This window comes from Podarcis filfolensis (assembly GCF_964270895.1).
Source record: "Podarcis filfolensis genome assembly, chromosome: 1".
In the NCBI taxonomy this organism is placed as follows: Eukaryota; Metazoa; Chordata; class Lepidosauria; order Squamata; family Lacertidae; genus Podarcis; species Podarcis filfolensis.
The window spans coordinates 1020643-1044837 of NC_139604.1; the positions used below are offsets into that span (position 1 = coordinate 1020643).

At 41.3% G+C, this 24195-nt stretch overlaps 1 protein-coding gene and 1 long non-coding RNA gene across 4 annotated transcripts in view; one reads left to right on the forward strand and one right to left on the reverse strand.

Moving 5' to 3' along the window:
* The window catches only part of CPS1 (carbamoyl-phosphate synthase 1), a 193528-nt gene that overhangs the window by 55048 nt on the left and 114285 nt on the right, over positions 1-24195 (forward strand). For all 3 annotated transcript variants that reach the window (XM_083626151.1, XM_083626152.1, XM_083626153.1), the window contains 6 exons: positions 14669-14758; positions 15459-15587; positions 16126-16232; positions 17004-17145; positions 19687-19764; positions 22542-22640. In XM_083626151.1, the coding sequence (XP_083482277.1) occupies positions 14669-14758; positions 15459-15587; positions 16126-16232; positions 17004-17145; positions 19687-19764; positions 22542-22640 (645 nt within the window). The remainder of the gene's footprint in view (positions 1-14668; positions 14759-15458; positions 15588-16125; positions 16233-17003; positions 17146-19686; positions 19765-22541; positions 22641-24195) is intronic.
* LOC310743650 lies at positions 17350-18408 on the reverse strand. The gene is made up of 2 exons (XR_014539139.1): positions 17789-18408; positions 17350-17647 (listed from the first exon to the last, which is right to left on the reverse strand). It is a non-coding gene; the product is annotated as an uncharacterized lncRNA (long non-coding RNA).

The following is a 24195-nucleotide window of genomic DNA, read 5'->3' on the forward strand; positions in this document are numbered from 1 at the left end:
TATTGGGTATGATGAAGAACACAGGACTGTCACAAAGATCAGGAAACACTTGTGAAGTCTCTGGCCACAGTGGCCTTAATGAAAATTGCCTCCTCCAAGTGCCTCCTTCATGCATTAATCGGATTTGAGCATTTTGTTTTTTGTTATAATATTTTTTATTGGTTTTACATAATTTTATACATTTTAGCTTTAACCATTTCAAGCATTACAATAAAAGGTTCTTTTGAACCTTCGGACCTCCTTCTCTCCCTCCATGGGTTCCATATTTAAAATAAAGTTTTCTGCAACTTTTACCATTACCCATCTGTTATATATCCGTAGTTATTGTAGTTAATTCCACATTACAAGTGTCATTGCATCAATAATTTTAACTGTTTACAGTGGTCTTTTAAATGAATTAAGAATTTACTCCAGTCTTTTAAAAATACTTGATCTTCCTGGTTTCTGATCTTCCCCATCAGTTTCACCATCTCTGCATACTCCATCAGTTTTGTCTGCCATTCTTCTCTAGTTGGTAATTCTCCTTCCTTCCATCTCTGAGCTAGTAGCATTCTCGCTGCCATCATTGTATACATTAAAAGTTTTTTATTTTTTTAAAAAAGATATTTATTGTGATTTTACAAAAACATAGAATCATAGAATCATAGAATCATAGAATCATAGAGTTGGAAGAGACCACAAGGGCCATCGAGTCCAACCCCCTGCCAAGCAGGAAACACCATCAGAGCACTCCTGACATATGGTTGTCAAGCCTCTGCTTAAAGACCTCCAAAGAAGGAGACTCCACCACACTCCTTGGCAGCAAATTCCACTGTCGAACAGCTCTTACTGTCAGGAAGTTCTTCCTAATGTTTAGGTGGAATCTTCTTTCTTGTAGTTTGGATCCATTGCTCCGTGTCCGCTTCTCTGGAGCAGCAGAAAACAACCTTTCTCCCTCCTCTATGTGACATCCTTTTATATATTTGAACATGGCTATCATATCACCCCTTAACCTCCTCTTCTCCAGGCTAAACATGCCCAGCTCCCTTAGCCGTTCCTCATAAGGCATCGTTTCCAGGCCTTTGACCATTTTGGTTGCCCTCCTCTGGACACGTTCCAGTTTGTCAATGTCCTTCTTGAACTGTGGTGCCCAGAACTGGACACAGTACTCCAGGTGAGGTCTGACCAGAGCAGAATACAGTGGCACTATTACTTCCCTTGATCTAGATGCTATACTCCTATTGATGCAGCCCAGAATTGCATTGGCTTTTTTAGCTGCCGCGTCACACTGTTGGCTCATGTCAAGTTTGTGGTCAACCAAGACTCCTAGATCCTTTTCACATGTAGTGCTCTCAAGCCAGGTGTCACCCATCTTGTATTTGTGCCTCTCATTTTTTTTGCCCAAGTGCAATACTTTACATTTCTCCCTGTTAAAATTCATCTTGTTTGTTTTGGCCCAGTTCTCTAATCTGTCAAGGTCGTTTTGAAGTGTGATCCTGTCCTCTGGGGTGTTAGCCACCCCTCCCAGTTTGGTGTCATCTGCAAATTTGATCAGAATGCCCTTGAGTCCATCATCCAAGTCGTTGATAAAGATGTTGAATAAGACCGGGCCCAAGACAGAACCCTGTGGCACCCCACTAGTCACTCTTCTCCAGGATGAAGAGGAACCATTGATGAGCACCCTTTGGGTTCGGTCAGTCAGCCAGTTACAAATCCACTGAGTGGTAGCATAGTCAAGACCGCATTTTACCAGCTTCTTTACAAGAATATCATGGGGCACCTTGTCAAATGCCTTGCTGAAATCAAGGTAGGCTACATAAGTTTACAAAATAGAAAAAAGTCACATAGAAAGAAAAAGATACAAAAAAGAAAACATAGAAAAATACATAAAAGAGAAAAAAGAGGAATAAAAATACAAAATACAAAAAACAAATAGATAAAAAAGAATTAAAAAAACAAATCCGTTTTTAATAACTTTAAACTCATTAGCTTGTTTCCTTGACCTCCTCACACCTCCCCTTTTTGTATTCCCATTTAAATAATCAAATCAGCAAATCCTTACCTTCTTTCGTTTATCTTAACTCTATCTTAACATATTATAACTCTATATTTTCATCCATTTATCAATTCATTTTTGCATATTCTTATTAACTTTGTTGCTAATGCCACTTATTTTCAGTCCAACATCATTTTAACATTCATTAATTTTACAGTGTTTCTGAAGGTAGTCTTTAAATTTCTTCCAGTCTTCTTCCACCAAGTCTTCTCCCAGGTCTCGGATTCTGCCAGTCATTTCCGCATTAAAAGTTTTTTATCATCTTTTGGTATCTCTTCACCTATAAACAAATGTACAGTGGTACCTCTGGATGTGAATGGGATCTGTTCCAGAGTCCCATTCGCATCCAGAGCAGAATGCAACCCACGTCTGCACGTGTGTGGGTCGCGACTCGCCACTTCTGCGCATGCGCAAGCGGCGAAACCCAGAAGTAACGCGTACTGTTACTTCTGGGTCGCCGCAGAGCGTAACCTGAAAACGCTCAACCTGAAGTGACTTTAACCCAAGGTATGACTGTATTTTTAAACATTTTCTTTAATTCATTATATATCATTTCCCAGAAAGCTTTTACCAGTGTACATGTCTACCACATATGGTAAAAAGTACCCTCCTTCCCTTTACATTTCCAGCACAGATTTGAACTAGTTTGTACATTTTTGCAGTTTTACTTGGTGTTAGATGCCAACAATAAATCATTTTCATATAATTTTCTTTCAATGAACAGCACGGATTTGAGCATTTTGGTTACAGAGGCTGGTTATCCCACAGAATGTGAGGTTTACCTTTTTTATGGTCTGGTTTGTATTATTAGATGTCTTACATATTACAATTCTAAGCATAATTTATCAGTGAGTAAGCTCCACTTACCTTGAGCAAATATTATTGTTGTTTAGTCGTTTAGTCGTGTCCAACTCTTCGTGACCCCATGGACCAGAGCACGCCAGGCACTTCTGTCCTCCACTGCCTCCCGCAGTTTGATCAAACTCATGCTGGTAGCTTCAAGAACACCATCCAACCATCTCATCCTCTGTCGTCCCCTTTTCCTTGTGCCTTCCATCTTTCCCAACATCAGGGTCTTTTCCAGGGAGTCTTCTCTTCTCATGAGGTGGCCAAAGTATTGGAGCCTCAGCTTCACGATCTGTCCTTCCAGTGAGCACTCAGGGCTGATTTCCTTAAGAATGGATAGGTTTGATCTTCTTGCAGTCCATGGGACTCTCAAGAGTCTCCTCCAGCACCATAATTCAAAAGCATCAATTCTTCGGCGATCAGCCTTCTTTATGGTCCAGCTCTCACTTCCATACATCACTACTGGGAAAACCATAGCCTTTACTATACGGACTTTGTTGGCAAGGTGATGTCTCTACTTTTTAAGATGCTGTCTGGGTTTGTCATTGCTTTTCTGCCAAGGAGCAGGCGTCTTTTAATTTCGTGACTGCTGTCACCATCTGCAGTGATCATGGAGCCCAAGAAAATAAAATCTCTTACTGCCTCCATTTCTTCCCCTTCTATTTGCCAGGAGGTGATGGGACCAGTGGCCATGATCTTCGTTTTTTTGATGTTGAGCTTCAGACCATATTTTGCACTCTCCTCTTTCACCCTCAATAAAAGGTTCTTTAATTCCTGCACACTTTCTGCCATCAAGGTTGTGTCATCTGCATATCTGAGGTTGTTGATATTTCTTCCGGCAATCTTAATTCCGGCTTGGGATTCATCCAGCCCAGCCTTTCGCATGATGAATTCTGCATATAAGTTAAATAAGCAGGGAGACAATATACAGCCTTGTCGTACTCCTTTCCCAATTTTGAACCAATCAGTTGTTCCATATCCAGTTCTAACTGTAGCTTCTTGTCCCACATAGAGATTTCTCAGGAGACAGATGAGGTAATCAGGCACTCCCATTTCTTTAAGAACTTGCCATAGTTTGCTGTGGTTGACACAGTCAAAGGCTTTTGCATAGTCAATGAAGCAGAAGTAGATGTCTTTCTGGAACTCTCTAGCTTTCTCCATAATCCAGTGCATGTTTGCAATTTGGTCTCTGGTTCCTCTGCCTCTTCTAAATCCAGCTTGCACTTCTGGGAGTTCTCGGTCCACATACTGCTTGAGCCTGCCTTGTAGAATTTTAAGCATAACCTTGCTAGCGTGTGAAATGAGTGCAATTGTGCAGTAGTTGGAGCATTCTTTGGCACTGCCCTTCTTTGGGAAAGGGATGTAGACTGATCTTCTCCAAACCTCTGGCCACTGCTGAGTTTTCCAAACTTGCTGGCATATTGAGTGTAGCACCTTAACAGCATCATCTTTTAAAATTTTAAATAGTTCAGCTGGAATACCATCACTTCCACTGGCCTTGTTATTTGCAGTGCTTTCTAAGGCCCATTTGACTTCACTCTCCAGGATGTCTGGCTCAAGGTCAGCAACCACACTACCTGGGGTGTACGAATCATAGAATCATAGACTCATAGAATCATAGAGTTGGAAGAGACCACAAGGGCCATCGAGTCCAACCCCCTGCCAAGCAGGAAACACCATTAGAGCACTCCTGACATATGGTTGTCAAGTCTCTGCTTAAAGACCTCCAAAGAAGGAGACTCCACCACACTCCTTGGCAGCAAATTCCACTGTCGAACAGCTCTTACTGTCAGGAAGTTCTTCCTAATGTTTAGGTGGAATCTTCTTTCTTGTAGTTTGGATCCAAGACGAGACATCCATCTTTCTGGTATAATTCCTCTGTGTATTCTTGCCACCTCTTCTTGATGTCTTCTGCTTCTGTTAGGTCCTTACCACTTTTGTCCTTTATTATGGCAATCTTTGAACGAAATGTTCCTTTCATATCTCCAATTTTCTTGAACAGATCTCTGGTTCTTCCCATTCTATTGTTTTCCTCTATTTCTTTGCATTGCTCATTTAAGAAGGCCTTCTTGTCTCTCCTTGCTATTTTTTTGAAATCTGCATTCAATTTCCTGTATCTTTCACTATCTCCCTCGCATTTTGCTTGCCTTCTTTCCCCCACTATTTGTAAGGCCTCATTGGACAGCCACTTTGCTTTCTTGCATTTCCTTTTCACTGGGATGGTTTTCGTTGCTGCCTCCTGTATAATGTTGCGAGCCTCCATCCATAGTTCTTCAGGCACTCTGTCCAGCAAATCTAAATCCTTAAACCTGTTCCTCACTTCCACTGTGTATTCATAAGGGATTTGGTTTAGATTGTATCTTACCGGCCCAGTGGTTTTTCCTACTTTCTTCAGTTTAAGCTTGAATTTTGCTATAAGAAGCTGATGATCTGAGCCACAGTCAGCTCCAGGTCTTGTTTTTGCTGACTGTATAGAGCTTCTCCATCTTTGGCTGCAGAGAATATAATCAATCTGATCTTGACGTTGCCCATCTGGTGATGTCCATGTGTAGAGTCGTCTCTTGTGTTGTTGGAAAAGCGTGTTTGTGATGACCAGCTTGTTCTCTTGACAGAACTCTATTAGCCTTTGCCCTGCTTCATTTTGATCTCCAAGGCCAAACTTGCCAGTTGTTCCTTTTATCTCTTGATTCCCTACTTTAGCATTCCAATCCCCTATAATGAGAAGAACATCCTTCTTTGGTGTCACTTCTATAAGGTCTTGTAAGTCTTCATAGAATTGGTCAATTTCAGTTTCTTCAGCACCAGTAGTTGGTGCATAAACTTGGATTACTGTGATGTTAAAAGGTCTGCCTTGGATTCGTATCAAGATCATTCTATCATTTTTGAGATTGCATCCCAGTACAGCTTTCACCACTCTTTTGTTGACTATGAGGGCCACTCCATTTCTTTTATGGGTTTCTTGGCCACAGTAGTAGATATGATAGTCATCCGAACTGAATTCGCCCATTCCCGTCCATTTTAGTTCACTGATGCTCAGGATGTCAATATTTATTCTTGCCATCTCATTTTTGACCACATCCAACTTACCCAGGTTCATGGTTCTTACATTCCAGTTTCCTATGCAATATTTTTCTTTACAGCATTGGACTTTCCTTTCGCTTCCATGCATATCCACAACTGAGCGTCCTTTCGGCTTTGGCCCAGCCGCTTCATCAGCTCTGGATCTACTTGTACTTGTCCTCCGCTCTTCCCCAATAGCATGTTGGACGCCTTCCAACCTGAGGGGCTCATCTTCCAGCGTCATAACTTTTATATGCCTGTTGTCTTTGTCCATGGAGTTTTCTTGGCAGGGATACTGGAGTGGCTTGCTGGTTCCTCCTCCAGGTGGATTACGTTTGGTCAAAACTCTCCACTATGACCTGTTCATCTTGGGTGCCCTGCTCGGCATAGTTCATAGCTTCTCTGAGTTATTCAAGCCCCTTCGCCACGGCAAGGCAGTGGTCCATGAAGGGGATTCAATCAAAACATTGTGGAATTGACCGCTTAATTTGATAAGAAATAATTTTGTGAAGTGGACCTGCCCCCAACTTTTCTTCTCCAAATGATTCTGCTGATTCTTCAATATGTTTACTGAGTAAATCCCATTAAGCTCAACGGAACCTTGGATATTTAATTTAATAATAATAATAATAATAATAATAATAATAATAATAATTTATTTATACCCCGCCCATCTGGCTGGCCTTCCCCAGCCACTCTGGGCGGCTTCCAAAAAATATTAAAATACTGTAATACATCAAACATTAAAAGCTTCCCTAACAGGGCTGCCTTCAGATGTCTTCTAAAAGTCTGGTAGGTGTTCTCTTTGACATCTGGTGGGAGGGCGTTCCACAGGGAGGGCGCCACTACCAAGAAGGCCCTCTGCCTGGTTCCCTGTAACTTAACTTCTCTCAGGGCGGGAACTGCCAGAAGGCCCTCGGAGCTGGACCGGAGATCATTGACCACTGAGACCAAGGCAGTTTCAGTCCCATGATGAGGCCTGAATCCCAACTGGAAGGGATCCAAATTTATTCCCCCCCCCCAAAAAAAGCCATGAGATGAGTGCCTTCTCATTTTGCTTCGTAATTCTCAGTCAAAAAGGAAAAAAAAAAAGACTTAGGTTGTTTTTTAAAAAATGAAACCTGAGAGTCTGGACTACTTGCTGACCCTGGGCTTGGTACAGTAGTCCTGTCTGTACCTTTTCTTTGTGGACCTATTTGCCAGCCTTCTTCAATCACTTCCTTTTGGTTGGAGGAGTACTTAATATTGCACTACTTGAACAAAATGTGCTTCTGGGGAAAAAGATCCACCTGTTTTGTAAAGTGCTTCTTTTTCTTTTGGGTAGAGATTCTGCTGCAGTCCACTATGTAGTGGTCCCAAGTGAGTAGCTTAGGAGAGGTGGACTTCTTGACTGTGGGGAAGCCATCAAATTCAAATAGCACCTAAGAATGGAGTTTTCTAGGAAAAACAAAATGGTGGCCATTCTGATTCTGTTCCCCTCAGCCAAAAGAATTTCATGTCACCCTCAAAATGTAACTGAAGTAAAACAGCTGATTCAGACCCCACCAAGTGTCCCTATTTTCCAGGGAAAGTCCAGGATTTACAGAAGCTGTCCCAGTTTCTGAGTTGATCCCGGAATACCCCGCTTTTCCTTAGGGCATCCCTATTTTTATTGGAGAAATGTTGGAGGGTATGCTGATTTCAAGGTGTGTGAAAGGTCTAAGAAATGGCTCCTGTCAATTCAGTCCTAGTGGAATGCCTGATATCTAAAGCTATTTTATAGAATAAATAAGCAGCAGGAGTAGGTGCTGTTGATTGTCTGTGCCATTAACAAGAAGGGTTTGCTATAAAGATGCTGAAAATAGCATACATAAATGAGATATAAAAAGATTAACAGAACTCCTGTGATCTCATTATCTTTATAACTTTATTTTATAGGCTTATAAAGTAACATCACAAATAAAGCTGACAATTAACTAAGCTCTTCAGTGGTGGTAATTATGGGACATGATAATCTATGTCCTAGCAAGCAACTGTTTCCATGTAAATCAAAATGTGGTAGTATTTTAAGAGTTTTCTTATCAACGGTAGGTTAGAAAGGATTTTTTTTTAAATTTATGCCTTTGAAACTACAATAGGCTACATCTTGTAGAATATATTAATTCAGTTGGAAGCTTCTCAGCTTTGTCTTCAATAAGTTTGCTATTGACTTAGGAGAGTTACATTCGGGTTCCCACAAAAAGATAACCAAAATTGTGTACAGTGGTACCTCCGATTAAGTACTTAATTCGTTCCGGAGGTCTGTACTTAACCTGAAACTGTTCTTAACCTGAAGCACCACTTCAGCTAATGGGGCCGCCTGCTGCTGCCGTGCCGCTGGAGCACAATTTCTGTTCTTATCCTGAAGCAAAGTTCTTAACCTGAAGCACTATTTCTGGGTTAGTGGAGTCTGTAACCTGAAGCGTATGTAACCTGAAGCGTATGTAACCCGAGGTACCACTGTATTTCTGAAGATATAATATATTATTTCCATACAATATTAATTAGGAGCCAGATTATTTCCTTATGTTTTGGTCCTGCCTTTCTTCCATCATGGAACTCAAAGTGGCATAAACCTAGTTCTCCGGTGGTCAGCCATCCAGGCACTGACCAGACCAAGGCCTGCTTAGCTTCAGCAAATCGATGGCTTCATGTACCTTCAGACCATATCCTGCAACCACATCTCATTATTCTGACCTTTCTTCACGTCTGTCCAGTTCACGTACATGTACAAAACAAAGGGTAGAAGTTTGATGTTTACATTAAATAGTTTGCACTGTTGAGGATTGCTGAATCAACATACAATCCACGACATGTGGAGAGCTGGACACCATGGACCATATGTGTCTATAGTTCTTGGCTGGGGAATGAATCACTAGAACTCTTCCTTCCAGTAACAGCAGTGCTGCTAGGCTCAGGCAGGGCAGCTGGGCCATGCAGTGATAGGATTCCCATATGCCTGCAGTTTGGTAGGAAGCTACGTAGAATGAGGAAGCTAGAATGTGTCCGCTCAGCAGCTTTGAGTGCTGTGTGATGCCACCGTGTTGAAGCTCAGGCTGTATATTTAGATTTGCACGAAGGACTTGTGTTTTAATAGCATCCGTGTACCCTTCAAATAAGACTTTCCTGAGCGAAGCTTCTGTTTTCCTCCTGAATAGTGGGAGCTCACCTGTGAAATGATTCAGTTAGGAGATTATCATCTTATCATGAAGCCTTCCAGCTGTGAAATATCTGCATGCCAAAAGAGCCTGATTAAAAGGGGGTTATTAAAAGAATAAAAATAGTTTGCTCAGCAGTAGATCAGACATGGACTTTGGAAAGTGTGCATTTTAAAATAGCAGCTGTCTCAGGTTCAGTGGGTTTGATGAGGAAGAAGAACGCTGAGTTGCTCATTGCTGGAAAACATTCTTGGTTACCCAGGAGTAGGCACAAGGGTACAAAAGGTATTAAAAAATCGGCATCTAAGAATCCACAGGTTGGTCAAATGGTCTGTACCAATGTGGGGCAATAAATGGTGAACAGCAAGCTTATGAAGCTAATTTTCCACAAAGTCTGCTGAAAAAGAAAACAACATAAATCATGATAGAAGTATATAAAACCATGAATGGTATGGCTGTGGAGAAAATGGTATAGAGAATTTTCTTGTAATACTAGGGTCACTCAATGAAATTAATGGGCAGTAGATTCAGAAGAGCCCCAAAAGTTCTGCTATACACAACACATAATTCACTTGAAGTTCACGGTCTCAGTTTGTGATGAATAGTGTGGGATGGGTTTTAATGGATAGGAGAGGATATATTAATTGCAGTTCATCTCCAGGTGCCCACATTCAGGGGTTGAACAGAGTTTCAAAATCCCATCCTTGGCAGCAAAATTAAAAGCATAGGAATTAGGCTATAAAAACTTGTTTTGGTCAAGTCCAGCTATGAAGTAAGTTGGCTCTCTCTTTCTTCCCCTGGTTAACAAAGAATCAGTCAACAACTTGGAAAGCAAGTTTAAATATATAATTTACTTACTTCTAATCTTGCATTGGAGGGATGCGGGTGGCGCTGTGGTCTAATCCACTGAGCCTAGGACTTGCCGATCAGAAGGTCAGCAGTTCGAATCCCCGCGACAGGGTGAGCTCCCGTTGCTTAGTCCCTGCTCCTGCCAACCTAGCAGTTCAAAAGCACGTCAAAGGGCAAGTAGATAAATAGGTGGCACTCCGGCGGGAAGGTAAACAGCGTTTCCGTGCGCTGCCTGGTTCTCCAGAAGCGGCTTTGTCATGCTGGCCACATGACCTGTACGCCAGCTCCCTCAGCCAATAAAGCGAGATGAGCGCTGCAACCCCAGAGTCAACTGCGACTGGACCTAACTGTCAGGGGTCCTTTACCTTTAGGCATGTGCCTAAAGCTGGAGCAGACAGAGGCATGTCTGCATCCAACACTGGTCAAAGGGAGAAAGAGGGGAAACAGGAAGTACAATATGCACCTTCAGGAGAGGAAATGACATCACACAGAGCCCCCTCTATCAATTGTATTTCTGTGGTCCTGTAGCACCCTGCTTGTGGTTAACGCTTAGCTGGAATGAAATATTCAACGCAGCAATAGAGAAATTAAAATAATAATTTATTTGTCAGACAAATAAATGAGAGACACAGTGGTATATGGTTACCAAAGCTCTGCCCACACCAGCCCTGATGGTCAGCACTTATATTTCCTCAGCCCAGCCCCCTTGCTCCTCCTTTGGCTGCCTCTGTCCAATCAGCCTGGTTGAAATTCCTATTGGCTGTTTGCTAGAACCAATCATAAAAGATACACCCATTTCCTATTACCTTTTATGGGAGACAAAGAGCTATATTTCCTTCTATCTATAAATGGCAAACAAGTAGCCATATATCTTACATTTGCCTCAACAAGGCACCTTAATTACCAGATCACCTTTTGCCCTTCTTGCCCTGTTGCCCTCCAAAACAGATGGTTAAAACAGATGCTCATTCTGTCTTAAACAGATCTTGGGTTCACATTCTCACACACCATCAATGAAATAAGAATCTAACATAAGAATCTAACATTTCTTACTTTCTAAATCCTTTGCATAATTACATTTAAGCCAGTATATTTCATACATAACATATATAGATTTTTAGAAGCAAAGGCCTTTTCAAAGTAAAACTTCTTCAGTTTACACCCCCCTTTCCTGGCCAGCTGCTTTTCCCATTAGCCCTTTAACCTTATGAAAATATGGCTCAAGTCTAATGTGAGGCACATGGTATTATATTTTGTTAAACAATGAATCCTACTATTTACCAACTCTTAATTAGTGCTTTTGCAGCTTGATTGTATTCTGTAGGGTCAGTAACCTAGTAACCTTTGCTCCCAGCCTGTAATTCCCTTTTTACAACTTTGAGAATTTTGGCTCCTGCTATAAATAAATCAGGGGGGCCTTTGTCCAGGAGGATAAACATCTGCCAAAGTCTTTTAGCCAGCTGGTCTTCTGCCTGGCATAAAAACACACAAGCATCTGCAAATATATTTTTTTAAGCTCATTTTAAAATACAAGTCTTGATCAGATGCCTCAGTCTGAGTATCTGCCTATCAGCAATACAGCTCTGTGGACTCAGCCCCTTCTCATGCTAAGTAGCAAGAATATCCCTTACTTAGGGTTGGCTGCTAATCTCCCACAAATAGGTAGCCACCAGCTTAGATGTTTAAAGGGTGATTAGAAATATTTTATGGCAGATAGGTTTATTAAGAGATGCATATATATATTATTAGTGGCTAAAACATTTCTCCCTCTCGTTTTATTTTCCATTAGTTTAGCTTTTTGTTAAATCAGATATAAACCCTTTTGTATTATTGGTGGTAACACACCATAGAATAATAATAATAATAATAATAATAATAATAGTCAGCCATATGGTACTTCCATGTTCAAAGATGGTATATCACAGAGTATCAGTTTCTGATGATAACAGTGGGGAAGAGCTACTGCCTTCACATTCTACCTGGGTGGCCACTGCTGGAAATAGATCAGATGGGCCCTGGATCAAATCCAACATGGTTCACACACTATGTATTTGCTGAGAAGGAACTAAAGATTCCTTCATCTTTTTCTTAAACAGAAAATTAAAGGAGAACTTCTCAGGACTTCATTCCCCATTATTGCAGTATGTTATTAGGTCAGTTTATGTATATTTCATGAAATGAACCACAAGACTGTTAGAATGGGGGGAAAGGCCCAAAATAATAATAAAGAGAATCTAATGGCAAATATATGAATTTGAACACTAGAATAAACTTTAATTAATAGTTGTGAATGGTTACAAGCACCCTGTCACCATTATGTATGTGTTTATTTGTTGCTTTTTAAACTGAAGTGTCCCAAATTGACTTGCATAATAAGAATAGATATAATAAAAAAACCCATCAAAATCAAATATAAAAAGCAGCAATAAAGCAAGACCTAAAGTTCTCTCTCTCTCTACACTGCACTGAGTAAATAATGTTATTAGTGGCTAAAAACAAGTAATGATTTTGCCATAGCTGCTTCCATGAGGAGAGCATTCCTTAAGTAGGGAACCACCGCTGAAAAGGCCTATTCTTGTGCCTTCACTCTCCACACCTCCCTTGGGCTTTAGATGATGAGCACAGTGTCCGGTTTGCTCATGTGGGGAAAGACAGTCTTTTTGGCATTGGGATTCTGAACCACATAATGTCGAAAACTGCACTTTGAATTGAGCCCAGAAACTATTGAGGCAAAACACAGAAATTCTGATTGGTAAACCATGGAAACAACCAATTTATCAGGCACGACTGTTGTTATGGAAAATACAAACTAAAATTAGTTTTAAACTTTGCCTACAATATAATAAATATTTGGGGATCCACAAAATCATGGACACACTTTAAATAAGTTAACATTTACCAATGATGAAAAACATTAAAAAAGATATTGAAAGAAGGTCAAAGACACTCATCTCTTGGATGAGTAGAGTATCGTCAGTCAAAATGAGGATATTGCCAAAATTTTGTTCCAAATTCTGCCTGTATGTAGTTCAGCAAAGACCCCCAAGAAATTTCAAAAAATTTCATTCACCAAGGCAAGAGACTTAAACTTCAACTGACTGTATTGTATCAACATTCCCAGAGAGGGAGAAATGAGCCTACCGCATTTGCAAAGATACCATGATGCAGCCCATATAGAAAATGTCGTTAGCATGATAAACAATGTAAAAAAGATCTGGATAGAATTGGAATTTGATAAACCTCTGCAACACAGAATACCAGGCATCCCAGTTTTGATTCATAACAAAACGATCTTAGAAATGATAACAAACCCATTTGCCAAATGGAAGGAAAAAGTATTGTACAGATAGATTCACTTTTATGAAATTGATATTACACCCACAGCAGGGCAAATCATGGGAAGAATGGGGAGATGCAGGGTGAATTGGCTGTTAATTCTATCAGGTGATACATTCTATCTCAGATTCAGTGTTTATATCTCAAGCAATTAGACCATTGACACAATTTGAAAAACTGATTCTGAACATGGCTGAACAATGGACAATGCTTGGCTATTAAACAAAATTGAGAAAAGGACCTATGCTTAGAAATCGAAGAAGCAGATTGGAACAATCTATGGACAGCGCCCCCCCCCCAAATCCCCATCCACAACCTACATCAGATAAAAATATTTATACATAGATATCATCTAACACCTGTAAGACTCAGCTATATTGATAAACCAATATAGCTGGAAAGGCTGCAAGGTAACTGGTACAACTTCATATCTGGTGGGCATGTGAATTAATGCAAGTATTTTGGGAAAGAGTATTTACAGAAATAAACAAAAACACGAACCAGGATGTACAATGTAGCCCATGTCTAGGTTTATTAACAATCTTTAAAAATACTCAAATTACTACACAAGGAAGTTATCACTTTAATTTTGGTAGCAGAGCAGCATGATTACTTATAGCAGAGAGCTGGGAAGGACTTGATCATGCAATGGAAACAGAAGATAATTGCTTTATCTGAGAAACTAACTAAAAGAGTACAAGCCCTGAATGATGTATCCAGTATGGATGGTTTTGTTGAAATATGACACCCCTTTATAAAATATTCATTTTTAATTTTTTTAAAAAATTAACTCTTTAATAAAATATTCAAATGAACACACCGAGGATTGGCACCCACCAACTCTGGACATAGACTTAGGAGAAAATTTGACACCTTAGTCTTTTGTTTTGGGGGTGGCGTGGGAAGGGGAAAACCAATTGTGTTGATAATGTTTATGTTCATGTTTATATTTTTCTTGAAAAAAATAATAAAATATTTATAAAATCCAAAATGGTTCTTATGGATGCCTGTATTATATGCATACAAAAACGTATGCATTTTAGATTTATACCTCATCTTTCAATATTTGATTAAGCATTCTAAATGGGATGAAGCTTTTTTCAGGGCTTAATAGAGTTCCTTGCTTTTTAACTAACTGCAGAGGAATAAGTCTGTAGAATTAACTAAGCCCCACGACATAGCCAGTAGAAACATGACGCAGCAAACTTACAGTGCGTCTGGTTCTAGCTTAGTTCTGGTTAGTGCCTCTATCAGAGACCACGTGAGACTCTATCAGCTGCTTACATTCCATAATGGAAGAAAAGTAGGATATGCATATAACAAATAAGTTGCCAATAACAGTCTTTTTTTCTAAATGTATCAACAGGAAGTCAAAGTATATGGAAAAGGTAATCCAATCAAAATTGTGGCTGTGGATTGCGGATTAAAGCACAATGCTATTCGTTTGCTTGTGAAGGTAAATCATACATTTTTAAAATGGCTTTCTCTTCTATGGAACTGGTTTTGTAATTTTGATTTGCTCATGACCAACAAACTGGACAATTGTTTAATTGCTTGAGTTTTCACAGATATTCTGGCAGTTTCAAGTTCTGTACTCTGTACACATCTTTAGCATGTGTGAGGCTAAAGATGGACTGTCATGTCCATTCTAGTTTCTCATTGGGTCTGATAGATTTGTTTTTCAAACTGGGGAAACCTCTGAACATGTGCGAAGTGCGCCCATTCGTTCTGTCCATGTAGGCCAAACTGAGAAAGCCAGGGGACCTGGATTAGGAGTGTGCAGTGGATCTGCAGGTGCTTCAGAGGGATTCTAGGCTTCTCCAAGGCAAAGTGAGATAGGAAGCCTCATAGGGATTCAGGGATTCAGATACCCCAAAAACAAAACTACAGAATAGTGTTGGCTGAAACTGAAACTAAAGCGTCAAAGTATGCCATATAAAGAAAATGTCAGAGTGGGAGTGAGGGAGAGCAAATGCCAGGTTGAGAGAAGGAGGACAGTGAGCTCCATTGTGATTGATAGGTCAAATCCTTTTAAAGTTGGCTTTTTCATATTCAGACTCTACTGTATCATGTTAGGCTGTACTGTTCAGCATCACGGAGTTACATGTCATTCTATAGTAAACTTTTTCATACTTTCCCTTTTGTTTCCTTCCCAGAGAGGTGCCGAGGTGCATCTGGTTCCTTGGAATCATGATTTCACCAGGCTGGAGTATGATGGGCTTTTGCTTTCTGGCGGTCCTGGCGATCCAACCCAAGCCCAAGAACTAATTGAGAATGTCAGGAAGGTAGAGAACATGCACTACAATTGATATTTTGCTCAAAGCACTGTTGTCCTCAATTTCCCATGTTGCACAGTGGCAGCTCACAACCTTGGGATGTGTGCATTCCTTAAACCTCAGCTCTCCAACATTTTACCTTGTTAGGGAAAAAAAGGGGGGGCTGTTTTAACTTGACTTGCTGTGCTACTTCCAGAAACTCCTTTGCCTTTAATGTGAGAAACTGTGAGATGGAAAAGTAGATTGTCTATGGTGACATGATAGAAGTTTACGAAATTATACTTGGCTTTGAGAAAGTGGAAAGACACTCTCATGGGTACCCAATAAGGCTGAATAATGATTATCGGTGGCTACTAGCCATGATGACTATGGAGGCAGTACTGCTTCTGAATATAAGGATGGGAGAGGGGTCTTGTGCTCAGATCCTGCTTGCAGAGTTCCCACAGGAATCCGGTTGGCCACTGGGAAAACAGGATGCTGGACTCGATGGGCCATTGGCCTGATCCAGCAGGCTCTTCTTATGTTGATATAAGTTTTTCCCATCCAGGTTCTACAGAGTGATCGTCAGGAACCTTTGTTTGGAATCAGTTTGGGGAATCTAATCACTGGTCTGGCAGCTGGGGCTTCATCCTACAAAATGCCCATGGCCAACAGGTATGGTGACAAATCTACACCTGCGACAACAGCATATTCAAGATACGTATTTATCCTGCCTTCACCCCACACCAATCAGTTTGGGTTGTAAACTGCCCAAATATGGCATCCTGGCTTTGTAATGTTACTATCTATAGATCTATATCTTAAAGCTAGGAGTGGCTGGGGTGATGCTGCAAGGCTGCCCCCTCCCCAACACCAGTGGTGTTGCTTTAAGGACGGGGCTTGCACAAGTGCATTGCTGGGCTTTGCCAGTGCCCCTCTGCAGCCCGGAACTCATAGCTGCCTTGCCCTCTGCCCTGTCCCCATCAGCAGCAGTGATGCCAGTGTCAGGAGGCCAGCTCCATGGCATTGACTTTGGCCATTCCAGTTTAAAGCTGATGCAGATTATTAGTTAAATCTCTCCACTGATTGTTTCTGAGCCCTTTTTCAAAACCTCTGTGGGATTATTGTAGCTCCTTTTGTGCGTTTCTGTTTGGTATTATTATTATTATTATTATTATTATTATTATTATTATTATTTTATTATTTTCCCCCAATAGAGGATTAGGCATTTATGGGTAAATAATAAATGCAAATAAATAAATATGGCAGAAAGCGGAGTTGTGATCCTCCTAATGGATAATGGTAATGGGTGCTACAGTGTGTTCCTTTCTGCTTGCCCCTGCATGTTATTAATTGTGGCCTTCTTCTCCTGCCCTTCACACGCACACCCTCACCTCCCCAAACTATTCCTTCCCCACTTCTCTCTCTTTGTGTGTGTCCCTTTAGAGGACAGAATCAACCAGTTGTGAACATGATGAATGGACAGGCTTTCATTACTGCTCAGAATCATGGCTACGCGATTGACAGCAACTCCCTCCCTCCTGGCTGGAAGCCTCTATTTGTGAATGCGAATGATCAAACAAATGAGGTAAAGCTCCCTCTCTCTGGGTATCTTTGAAGAATTTCATGAGACAGGGAAGATGAGCTGTACTCTGCTCAGGTGCACCCAAGAACATGCTTGCCTCTGATTTACCTAGAATGCCAATCTCCTGGTGTGTGTTTTTGCTCCTCAATGAATAGTTTCTTTTTGGTTAATTACTGGATAATATACTGGATTTATTCCATTCAGGGATAGCAGGAAGATTCCTTTAATAGAGCGAGCCAGAAATCACACAGTAGTGTCCAAGGCTTTGAGTTCAGGCTGGATGTTCAGAAAAACAGGAAATATGACTGGAGGTGATGGAAACCCAGACTGGTAGATTGAATGGAGAAGTCTGCAGACCCTAATTAGGTATGACTGTTCCTCATGGAAAGAGAAATTGAAGCCAAGGCACAATGAAACAAAGAAGAAATGACTCTTCTCCTCTTGAAAATATAAAAGCTAGCAGTTATTCAGGTTTGCTTCCAGCATTAATTGGAACTCGGGGGTCCTTTGTATGGAAGAGAATAGAAGTAAAGAAAAAAAGTTATATTAGCAAAGATTGAGATTATTTTTAGTAGTGGGAGAAGTAGGCATAGAATTCTATATCGGCAGGGCCCAGACTGGGTAGTATAGCACCCTTGCTGCTCACCAAAGGATGATACTTCATGATGTTCCCCAATCATCTGTCAAGGCAGATTCAACATTGTAACGTTCACATCATTATCCCTTGGTCATCTACACAGTGTTCCAATATTATCTGCCTTGCAGTGCATGTGGTGTGCAGCAGATGTGACAGGGGCAGTTTCTTGTGGAGATATCTTCTGATAGACCCAAGAGAAACTTTCATAGCTGCATGAGTTTATGCCCTCCCTCGATGATGTCAGCAGTGCAAACAATCTCATGTTGAGAGCACCCTTGGACTGATCAGGATCAGACACCTGCAGACAGAAATAGACAGGAGCATCACTGGCTTGATAAAATCGAGAAGTGAACTTTTTAAATAACCAAAAAAGAGAAAAGGTTGGCATTGCCCTTATTTCACAGAAAATTCCTTAATGGAGGCACTTGTACTGAGACTACCCTTTTTTGTGTACCTGCATACCAAATTTCTGGATGCTGTGGAACCACTAGTCCATCACCCCCAGCATACCTTTAAGTACAGGCCTTGAGTCTGGCTTGGTAGCAAACAGGCTACCAGTGAAGTCCTTTAAACACAGGGGTGATGGATCCCATGCAGTTTGCGCCACTATATTTTTGCACCAGTTGAGGTTCCTGTAACGTTCCCCATGGCAACCCTGCACAATGGCCAGACTCTCGCTGTTCTAAGACTGGCAGCAAGCATTCTGGACTGTGGAGACCACCTCTGCCTCCAACAACAGTAGTGGATCTAGGAGCCCCCCACCCCTGCTACACACCCATTCCTTTTAGAGATAGTGCGATCCCTTCCAGAATGGGCAAGGCAAGGCAGACGGGGAAGCAATATGCAGTGACATGTACTTAGCTTTGGTTACTGCCTGTGTTGCAGTAGGGCATGAGGTTAGGCAGATGTGCCAAATGCTTCACAGAGAAGAGGGTTTCGAGGAGGGGTTTGGACCAAATAAGAGAGGTGGCATCACACAGGAGTTCTGGGAGGCTGTTGCAAAGCACACATGAAGCAAAGAGGGAATTGTCTGAGGACCAGGAGACCTTCGAGCAGCTGAGGGTGGCGGGTGTTGGAGGAGCAAAGCTCGAGGGTGGGACAAGGGGGCCAATTCAGTGAATGGGAGTGGATAGGATGCCAGTGTAGAGATTTGGGTGGGGGTTACATAATCGGAGCAACCACAGAGTGATTTTGACAGGCTAGAAGTGCTGGATTGGCATGAGAGGAGATCAAGGTGAGACAGCAGAAGACAAGAAAGTCTAGTTAAGGCAAGAGATGGCTGGGGCTTGAGAAATATTTTCTTTTTTTCTCTTTTTCTTTTACCCAATGGAAAGAAGGGAAATGCCATGTCTCTGCAATGTTATAACGGGAGATGTGGCACTGCTGAGCATTGAACTGAATGTGGGGGACAAAGGAGCAACAGGAGTCAAAGATAAAGGCAAAGTTTAATGTCTGTTCAAGCAGGAAGAAGGCGTCTGTCACTAAAGAGAGTACTTGAGGGGAGGAAGGCTTGGGAGGTAGTTTAGTTTTGGACACAATGAATTTGAGATGGCGATGAAACAACCTATGTGGAAATATTAGGGAGGCAGTTGGAGAGGGATAGCGTGCTGCTTTTTTCTTTCTTTCTTTTTTAAAAAAGGTGCTTCAAATTCAACAAGCACTATGTCAAAGCATGTGCACTAGCCAGTGCATTGCAGAGATGCTATTGTGAGCTGCTCAGCAGTTTAGTGGATAAAACATCGTTTGAAGACCTGGAGTGTAATGAATTTCAGCTGTTGTTGCTAAGTCGTCCTGGGCCTTTAAACCTGATTGCAGGGTTTGTCAACAGTAGCATTTTGATAACTCTCCTGTTTACAGAAGGGAAATTAAGGTAACCCTTTTTACCTTTTTTTGAAAAACCCATGCAGGGAATTATGCATGAGACCAAGCCGATATTCACAGCGCAGTTTTACCCAGAAGCCAATCCTGGACCAACAGACACAGAGGTACTGTGAAGGGATGAATCTGACAAAAGGTGCTTAGATTTAAGACTTGTTGGAGGAAAGCATGTGGAGTGCGAGACTGGCCAAGACTTGGAACGCTACAGAAATATTCTGCCAATTGTTTCCCATTGAGACCAGGCATTATCCTGTCTTCTGTACATTTGGCCATGCCACGAATTAAGGCCATGGGACCCCTGTATGCTGTTGGTACTGCCAACCATAAGAGAGCAGTCCAATCTTGGTGCCAGTTCAAAGGTGTCCCACACAGCGCAGCAGCTTGTTAAAACCAAAACAAATTTTGTGTAGCATCCTTCCTTTTTCTTTCTCTTTTCTTCCGGGAGCTCTGCAAGACCTATTGGTTTAAACATGTATTTATTTTTGAGCAATGTGACTTGCCCATACCATGTAGGGAAGATCATAAGAGCAGAGGAACATTTTTCACCATGTCTTCACGGGAAAACTTGGCCAGAGGGGAAAATGGGGTGGCACAATGCATTTGACCCACAATAGGCTACCTTCCTGGGATGCGGGTGGCGCTGTGGGTTAAACCGCAGAGCCTAGGACTTGCTGATCAGAAGGTCGGCGGTTCGAATCCCCACGATGGGGTGAGCTCCTGTTGCTTGGTCCCTGCTCCTGCCAACCTGGCAGTTTGAAAGCACGTCAAAGTGCAAATAGATAAATAGGTACTGCTCCGGCAGGAAGGTAAACAGCGTTTCCATGTGTTGCTCTGGTTCGCCAGAAGCGGCTTAGTCATGCTGGCCACATGACCCGGAAGCTGTACGCCGGCTCCCTCAGCCAGTAAAGCGAGATGACCGCTGCAACCCCAGAGTTGTTCGTGACTGGACCTAATGGTCAGGGATCCCTTTACCTTTACCTTTAGGCTACCTTCCAGTCGTGCAAAAAAACAGTGGGGTTTTTTACATCCTCATCCCCATGTGCAAGAAACATTATTACTGTTCAAGGAGGCATTCCAGCCAGGCACCTGTGAGGGGCGTGATTGAGACAGGATATGGCCAAAGGAGAGGGTGTGACTTGGGGAGAGTCCTGAGGGCCAGATAGAAAGGCTTGGGAGGGCCATATCCAAGGCCTCAGGTTCCCCATCCTGATCAGATTAAACACCTTTCTTTCAGCAGTGGCCAGCCAGATGTTAGATGCTTCAAGGAAACCCACAAGCAGTCCTTGAAAGCAGTAGATCTCACTGAATTATATGCTCAGGCCTTGCTGTGCTTTGATCTAAGTGTGATATATTGTTTTAAACTAAGCAGCACAATTTGCATAGGTAGGATTGGGGCCCAAACCTCATACACAGTGATACCTCAGGTTAAATACTTAATTCATTCCAGAGGTCCGTTCTTAACCTGAAACTGTTCTTAACCTGAAGCACCACTTTAGCTAATGGGGCCTCCTGCTGCTGCTGCGCCGCTGGAGCACCATTTCTGTTCTTATCCTGAAGCAAAGTTCTTAACCTGAAGCACTATTTCTGGGTTAGCAGAGTCTGTAACCTGAAGCGTATGTAACCCGAGGTACCACTGTCCATGATTTATGTAAACGAAAGCAGTTTATGTCACTGAAAGGCAGATAGGTTTTTTCCTTTCCTTTCCTTTCCTTCCCTTTATTTTAAAACAAGACCTATTATATTTCAAATACATTTTGAATACTTTCGCATTATTGAAGTTGTAGAGCTATTTAAATGGATTCATATGCACACTTCCTTGTTCTCATGTCTGAAAATGAGGCTTAATCCCCTGTCTGTGATCTCCCATGACAATCCCTCCAGCAATAGGTTGAGTAGGTGGGAGATTGTGATTAAACAGCATAAGGATGTGAAGCGAGGAGAAAGAGGACATGCCTGCCCATATTTAGCATTCATTGGAGATAAACAGCAACAAAAAATGCTTAAGGGGGTGCATTTTAATCATTATTTATTTGGGGATTTTTGGTTAACTAAACATAGACCAGAAGATGGAGCACTATTATTCCCAATTTAATAGGCTAGGGAACTGAAACAGAGCAAGAGTGACTCGTTGAAGATTGCTTAATGGAATTGCAGACTGTGTTTAAATCCAGGTCTCTAAATAAAAGCCTGAGGTACTGTCCATTGGAACACACAAGCGTAATCCAGTTTGAACAGAAGTGATATATACAGCAGCTTCTCTCGTAAAGACCTTGTTGATCCATGCTAAGATTTTCCTGCAGATTGGATTAGATGCATGCCTTAAACTTCTTAAGCACTTGCGTGCTTGTTTGGTTTGGGACACAAGACAATGAGTGCATCTATTAATTAGGTTAATTATTAATTAAGTGAATTAGACTCACAACCTAATTAGAGAGAGTTCTAATGATACTAAACAGGGAAATTCCATAGAGGGTAATCATGTTAGCTTGTTGCACTAAAACCCTTCAAATCCTGTGCTTATGATAGTAATTCTGTAGAACTTATGCTAACTTCCAAAAAATACAGATTTTATGCAAAGCACAGTATTTATGGCTTTATGTGATGAACTGATTTTGTATCAATTATTTCGGTTAAAGGTTAGTAAGAGTAGACTGGGTCAAGTGGCTTTGTAGTGAAAATGATTGAAGACCCTGCTTGTGTACAGGAGTATGTTCAATATTCTTTTACAACTTGAGAAATATGTGGTAGATGGACTCAGCGTGGTAACATTGATAGCCATAGAGCTACATTACAAACATGGTTTTCCCTTGTTCTTTCTGTCTTTTTATAATATAAATGTGGTCTTCTTTTGAATGCTGATATGCATTTTGTTTACTTTCCCTAGTTCTTATTTGATTCATTTATTTCACTGATCAAGAAGGGAAAAGGTACCAGTATCGCTTCAGTGCTGCCCAAGGCCACAGCTGCAACTTCGAGAGTGGAGGTCAGTTTATTAATGTGTTTTGTGTTTAGCCATCAGTCATACAGTGACTGGTACCATTATTGAAAAAGGTGGGCAGACTTGCTGTCCAGAACATAGAGATTTGCACAACCAAAAGTATCCTGTGAAAAATGTCCTGATTTTGTTACTTATTATAGTTATATTAACTCTCATTTTGCTTTGAAATAATTGTTGATACATAGGAATTTGAGCTGTGTGCCTTGCAAGTGCAGAATTTTTGGACATAGATGAGGAAGTGAGGCAGAGATGGAGTGACTTGCCCCAAATAACCAGTGAGCCTGTGGAGGAGGAGTGGTTTGAATCCAAAGCCCACTGCTGGCATATTCTTGGGAAGCTGAATGTTGTGGGTCCTTATATGCTGTTAGCTGTAAATAAAACTTGGCTGGTTCCATTTTTAGATTACACTCCCCCCATATGACTCTATATCCTCCCACAAAGCATCTGGGCGCAGAACAAATAATACAACACAAGAACTATGATCAGTCATATTGAAGCACACTTGCCTGTAAGTTAATGTGGCAATAAACAAATGAGTTGCACATTTTGCACAGTCATTCTAGCTTGCTACCAAATAAAGCTGAAATAGAATTGCGTTTCAGTTTATTTAAAACTCTAAGACTTGTATAACAAAAAAACTAACAAAAAAACTTATTGCTCACAACTTTTATGACACCGAATTTCCTTCTCTCAAGTGGTTCTGCTTCCTGGGATAAATATAGTGGGCTGTCAAGCCATTCAATTCTCCTGCACCTTAGGCCTAGGGCTACTTAGACCTGGGGATACTGGTCCCTGGTCTTACCTCTCTTTCTGTTGATTCTAGGCTCATATTCTGCCCTATACACGAAAGGGCAGTCTCCAGGCATTTCCAGGAATTTTTGTTTGAATCAGTGTGAAATGCAAATGTAAAACTCATACTGGTCAGCATGCTAATTTTCATTACAAATGTCTCTGCATTTATTTTGCAGTAACAGCAATTGGGCATTCATATAAACAGCATGAGAGTCTCAAAGGTTATTGAAAATTCCTAATATGTATTGCATTGCTGGATTTTCTATAAAGCTCCTCCTTTTTGTGGCAAAGTTATTCCTTTCTTCGGAAAGCTGAATTTAATGCAAAGACAACTTCAGAGTCAACTCATTGCACAAACCAGTGTGTGCAATATAGGACTGGTTCAGTCTTATATTGAGTTGCTGTGTTAGAATCCTTTGTTCTAAATATTTGAATTTTTGCTTTTATACAAAGGACAGGATATTGTAGTTTTGAACAGAAAGGAGGTGTGACAGTTTCCATGAAGCTGTTCTTTAGTTTTTCCAGAGAAAGGGCTGAGAATGTGTTGGATTTGGATTTGTAAATAGACCCTGTTAGCCAGGATTGCCCATAAGACATGTATAGGAAGTGTCATTGGCTTGGATTTCTCATGGATGAATGAAAGGGAGACAGGAAATGGTTGCCAAAGCAACAGCTGAAGGGAAACATTGGGGAAAGACAGAATTGTGTGTGTGTGTGTTAAGGGTGGATTTTGATCCCCTGCAATTTC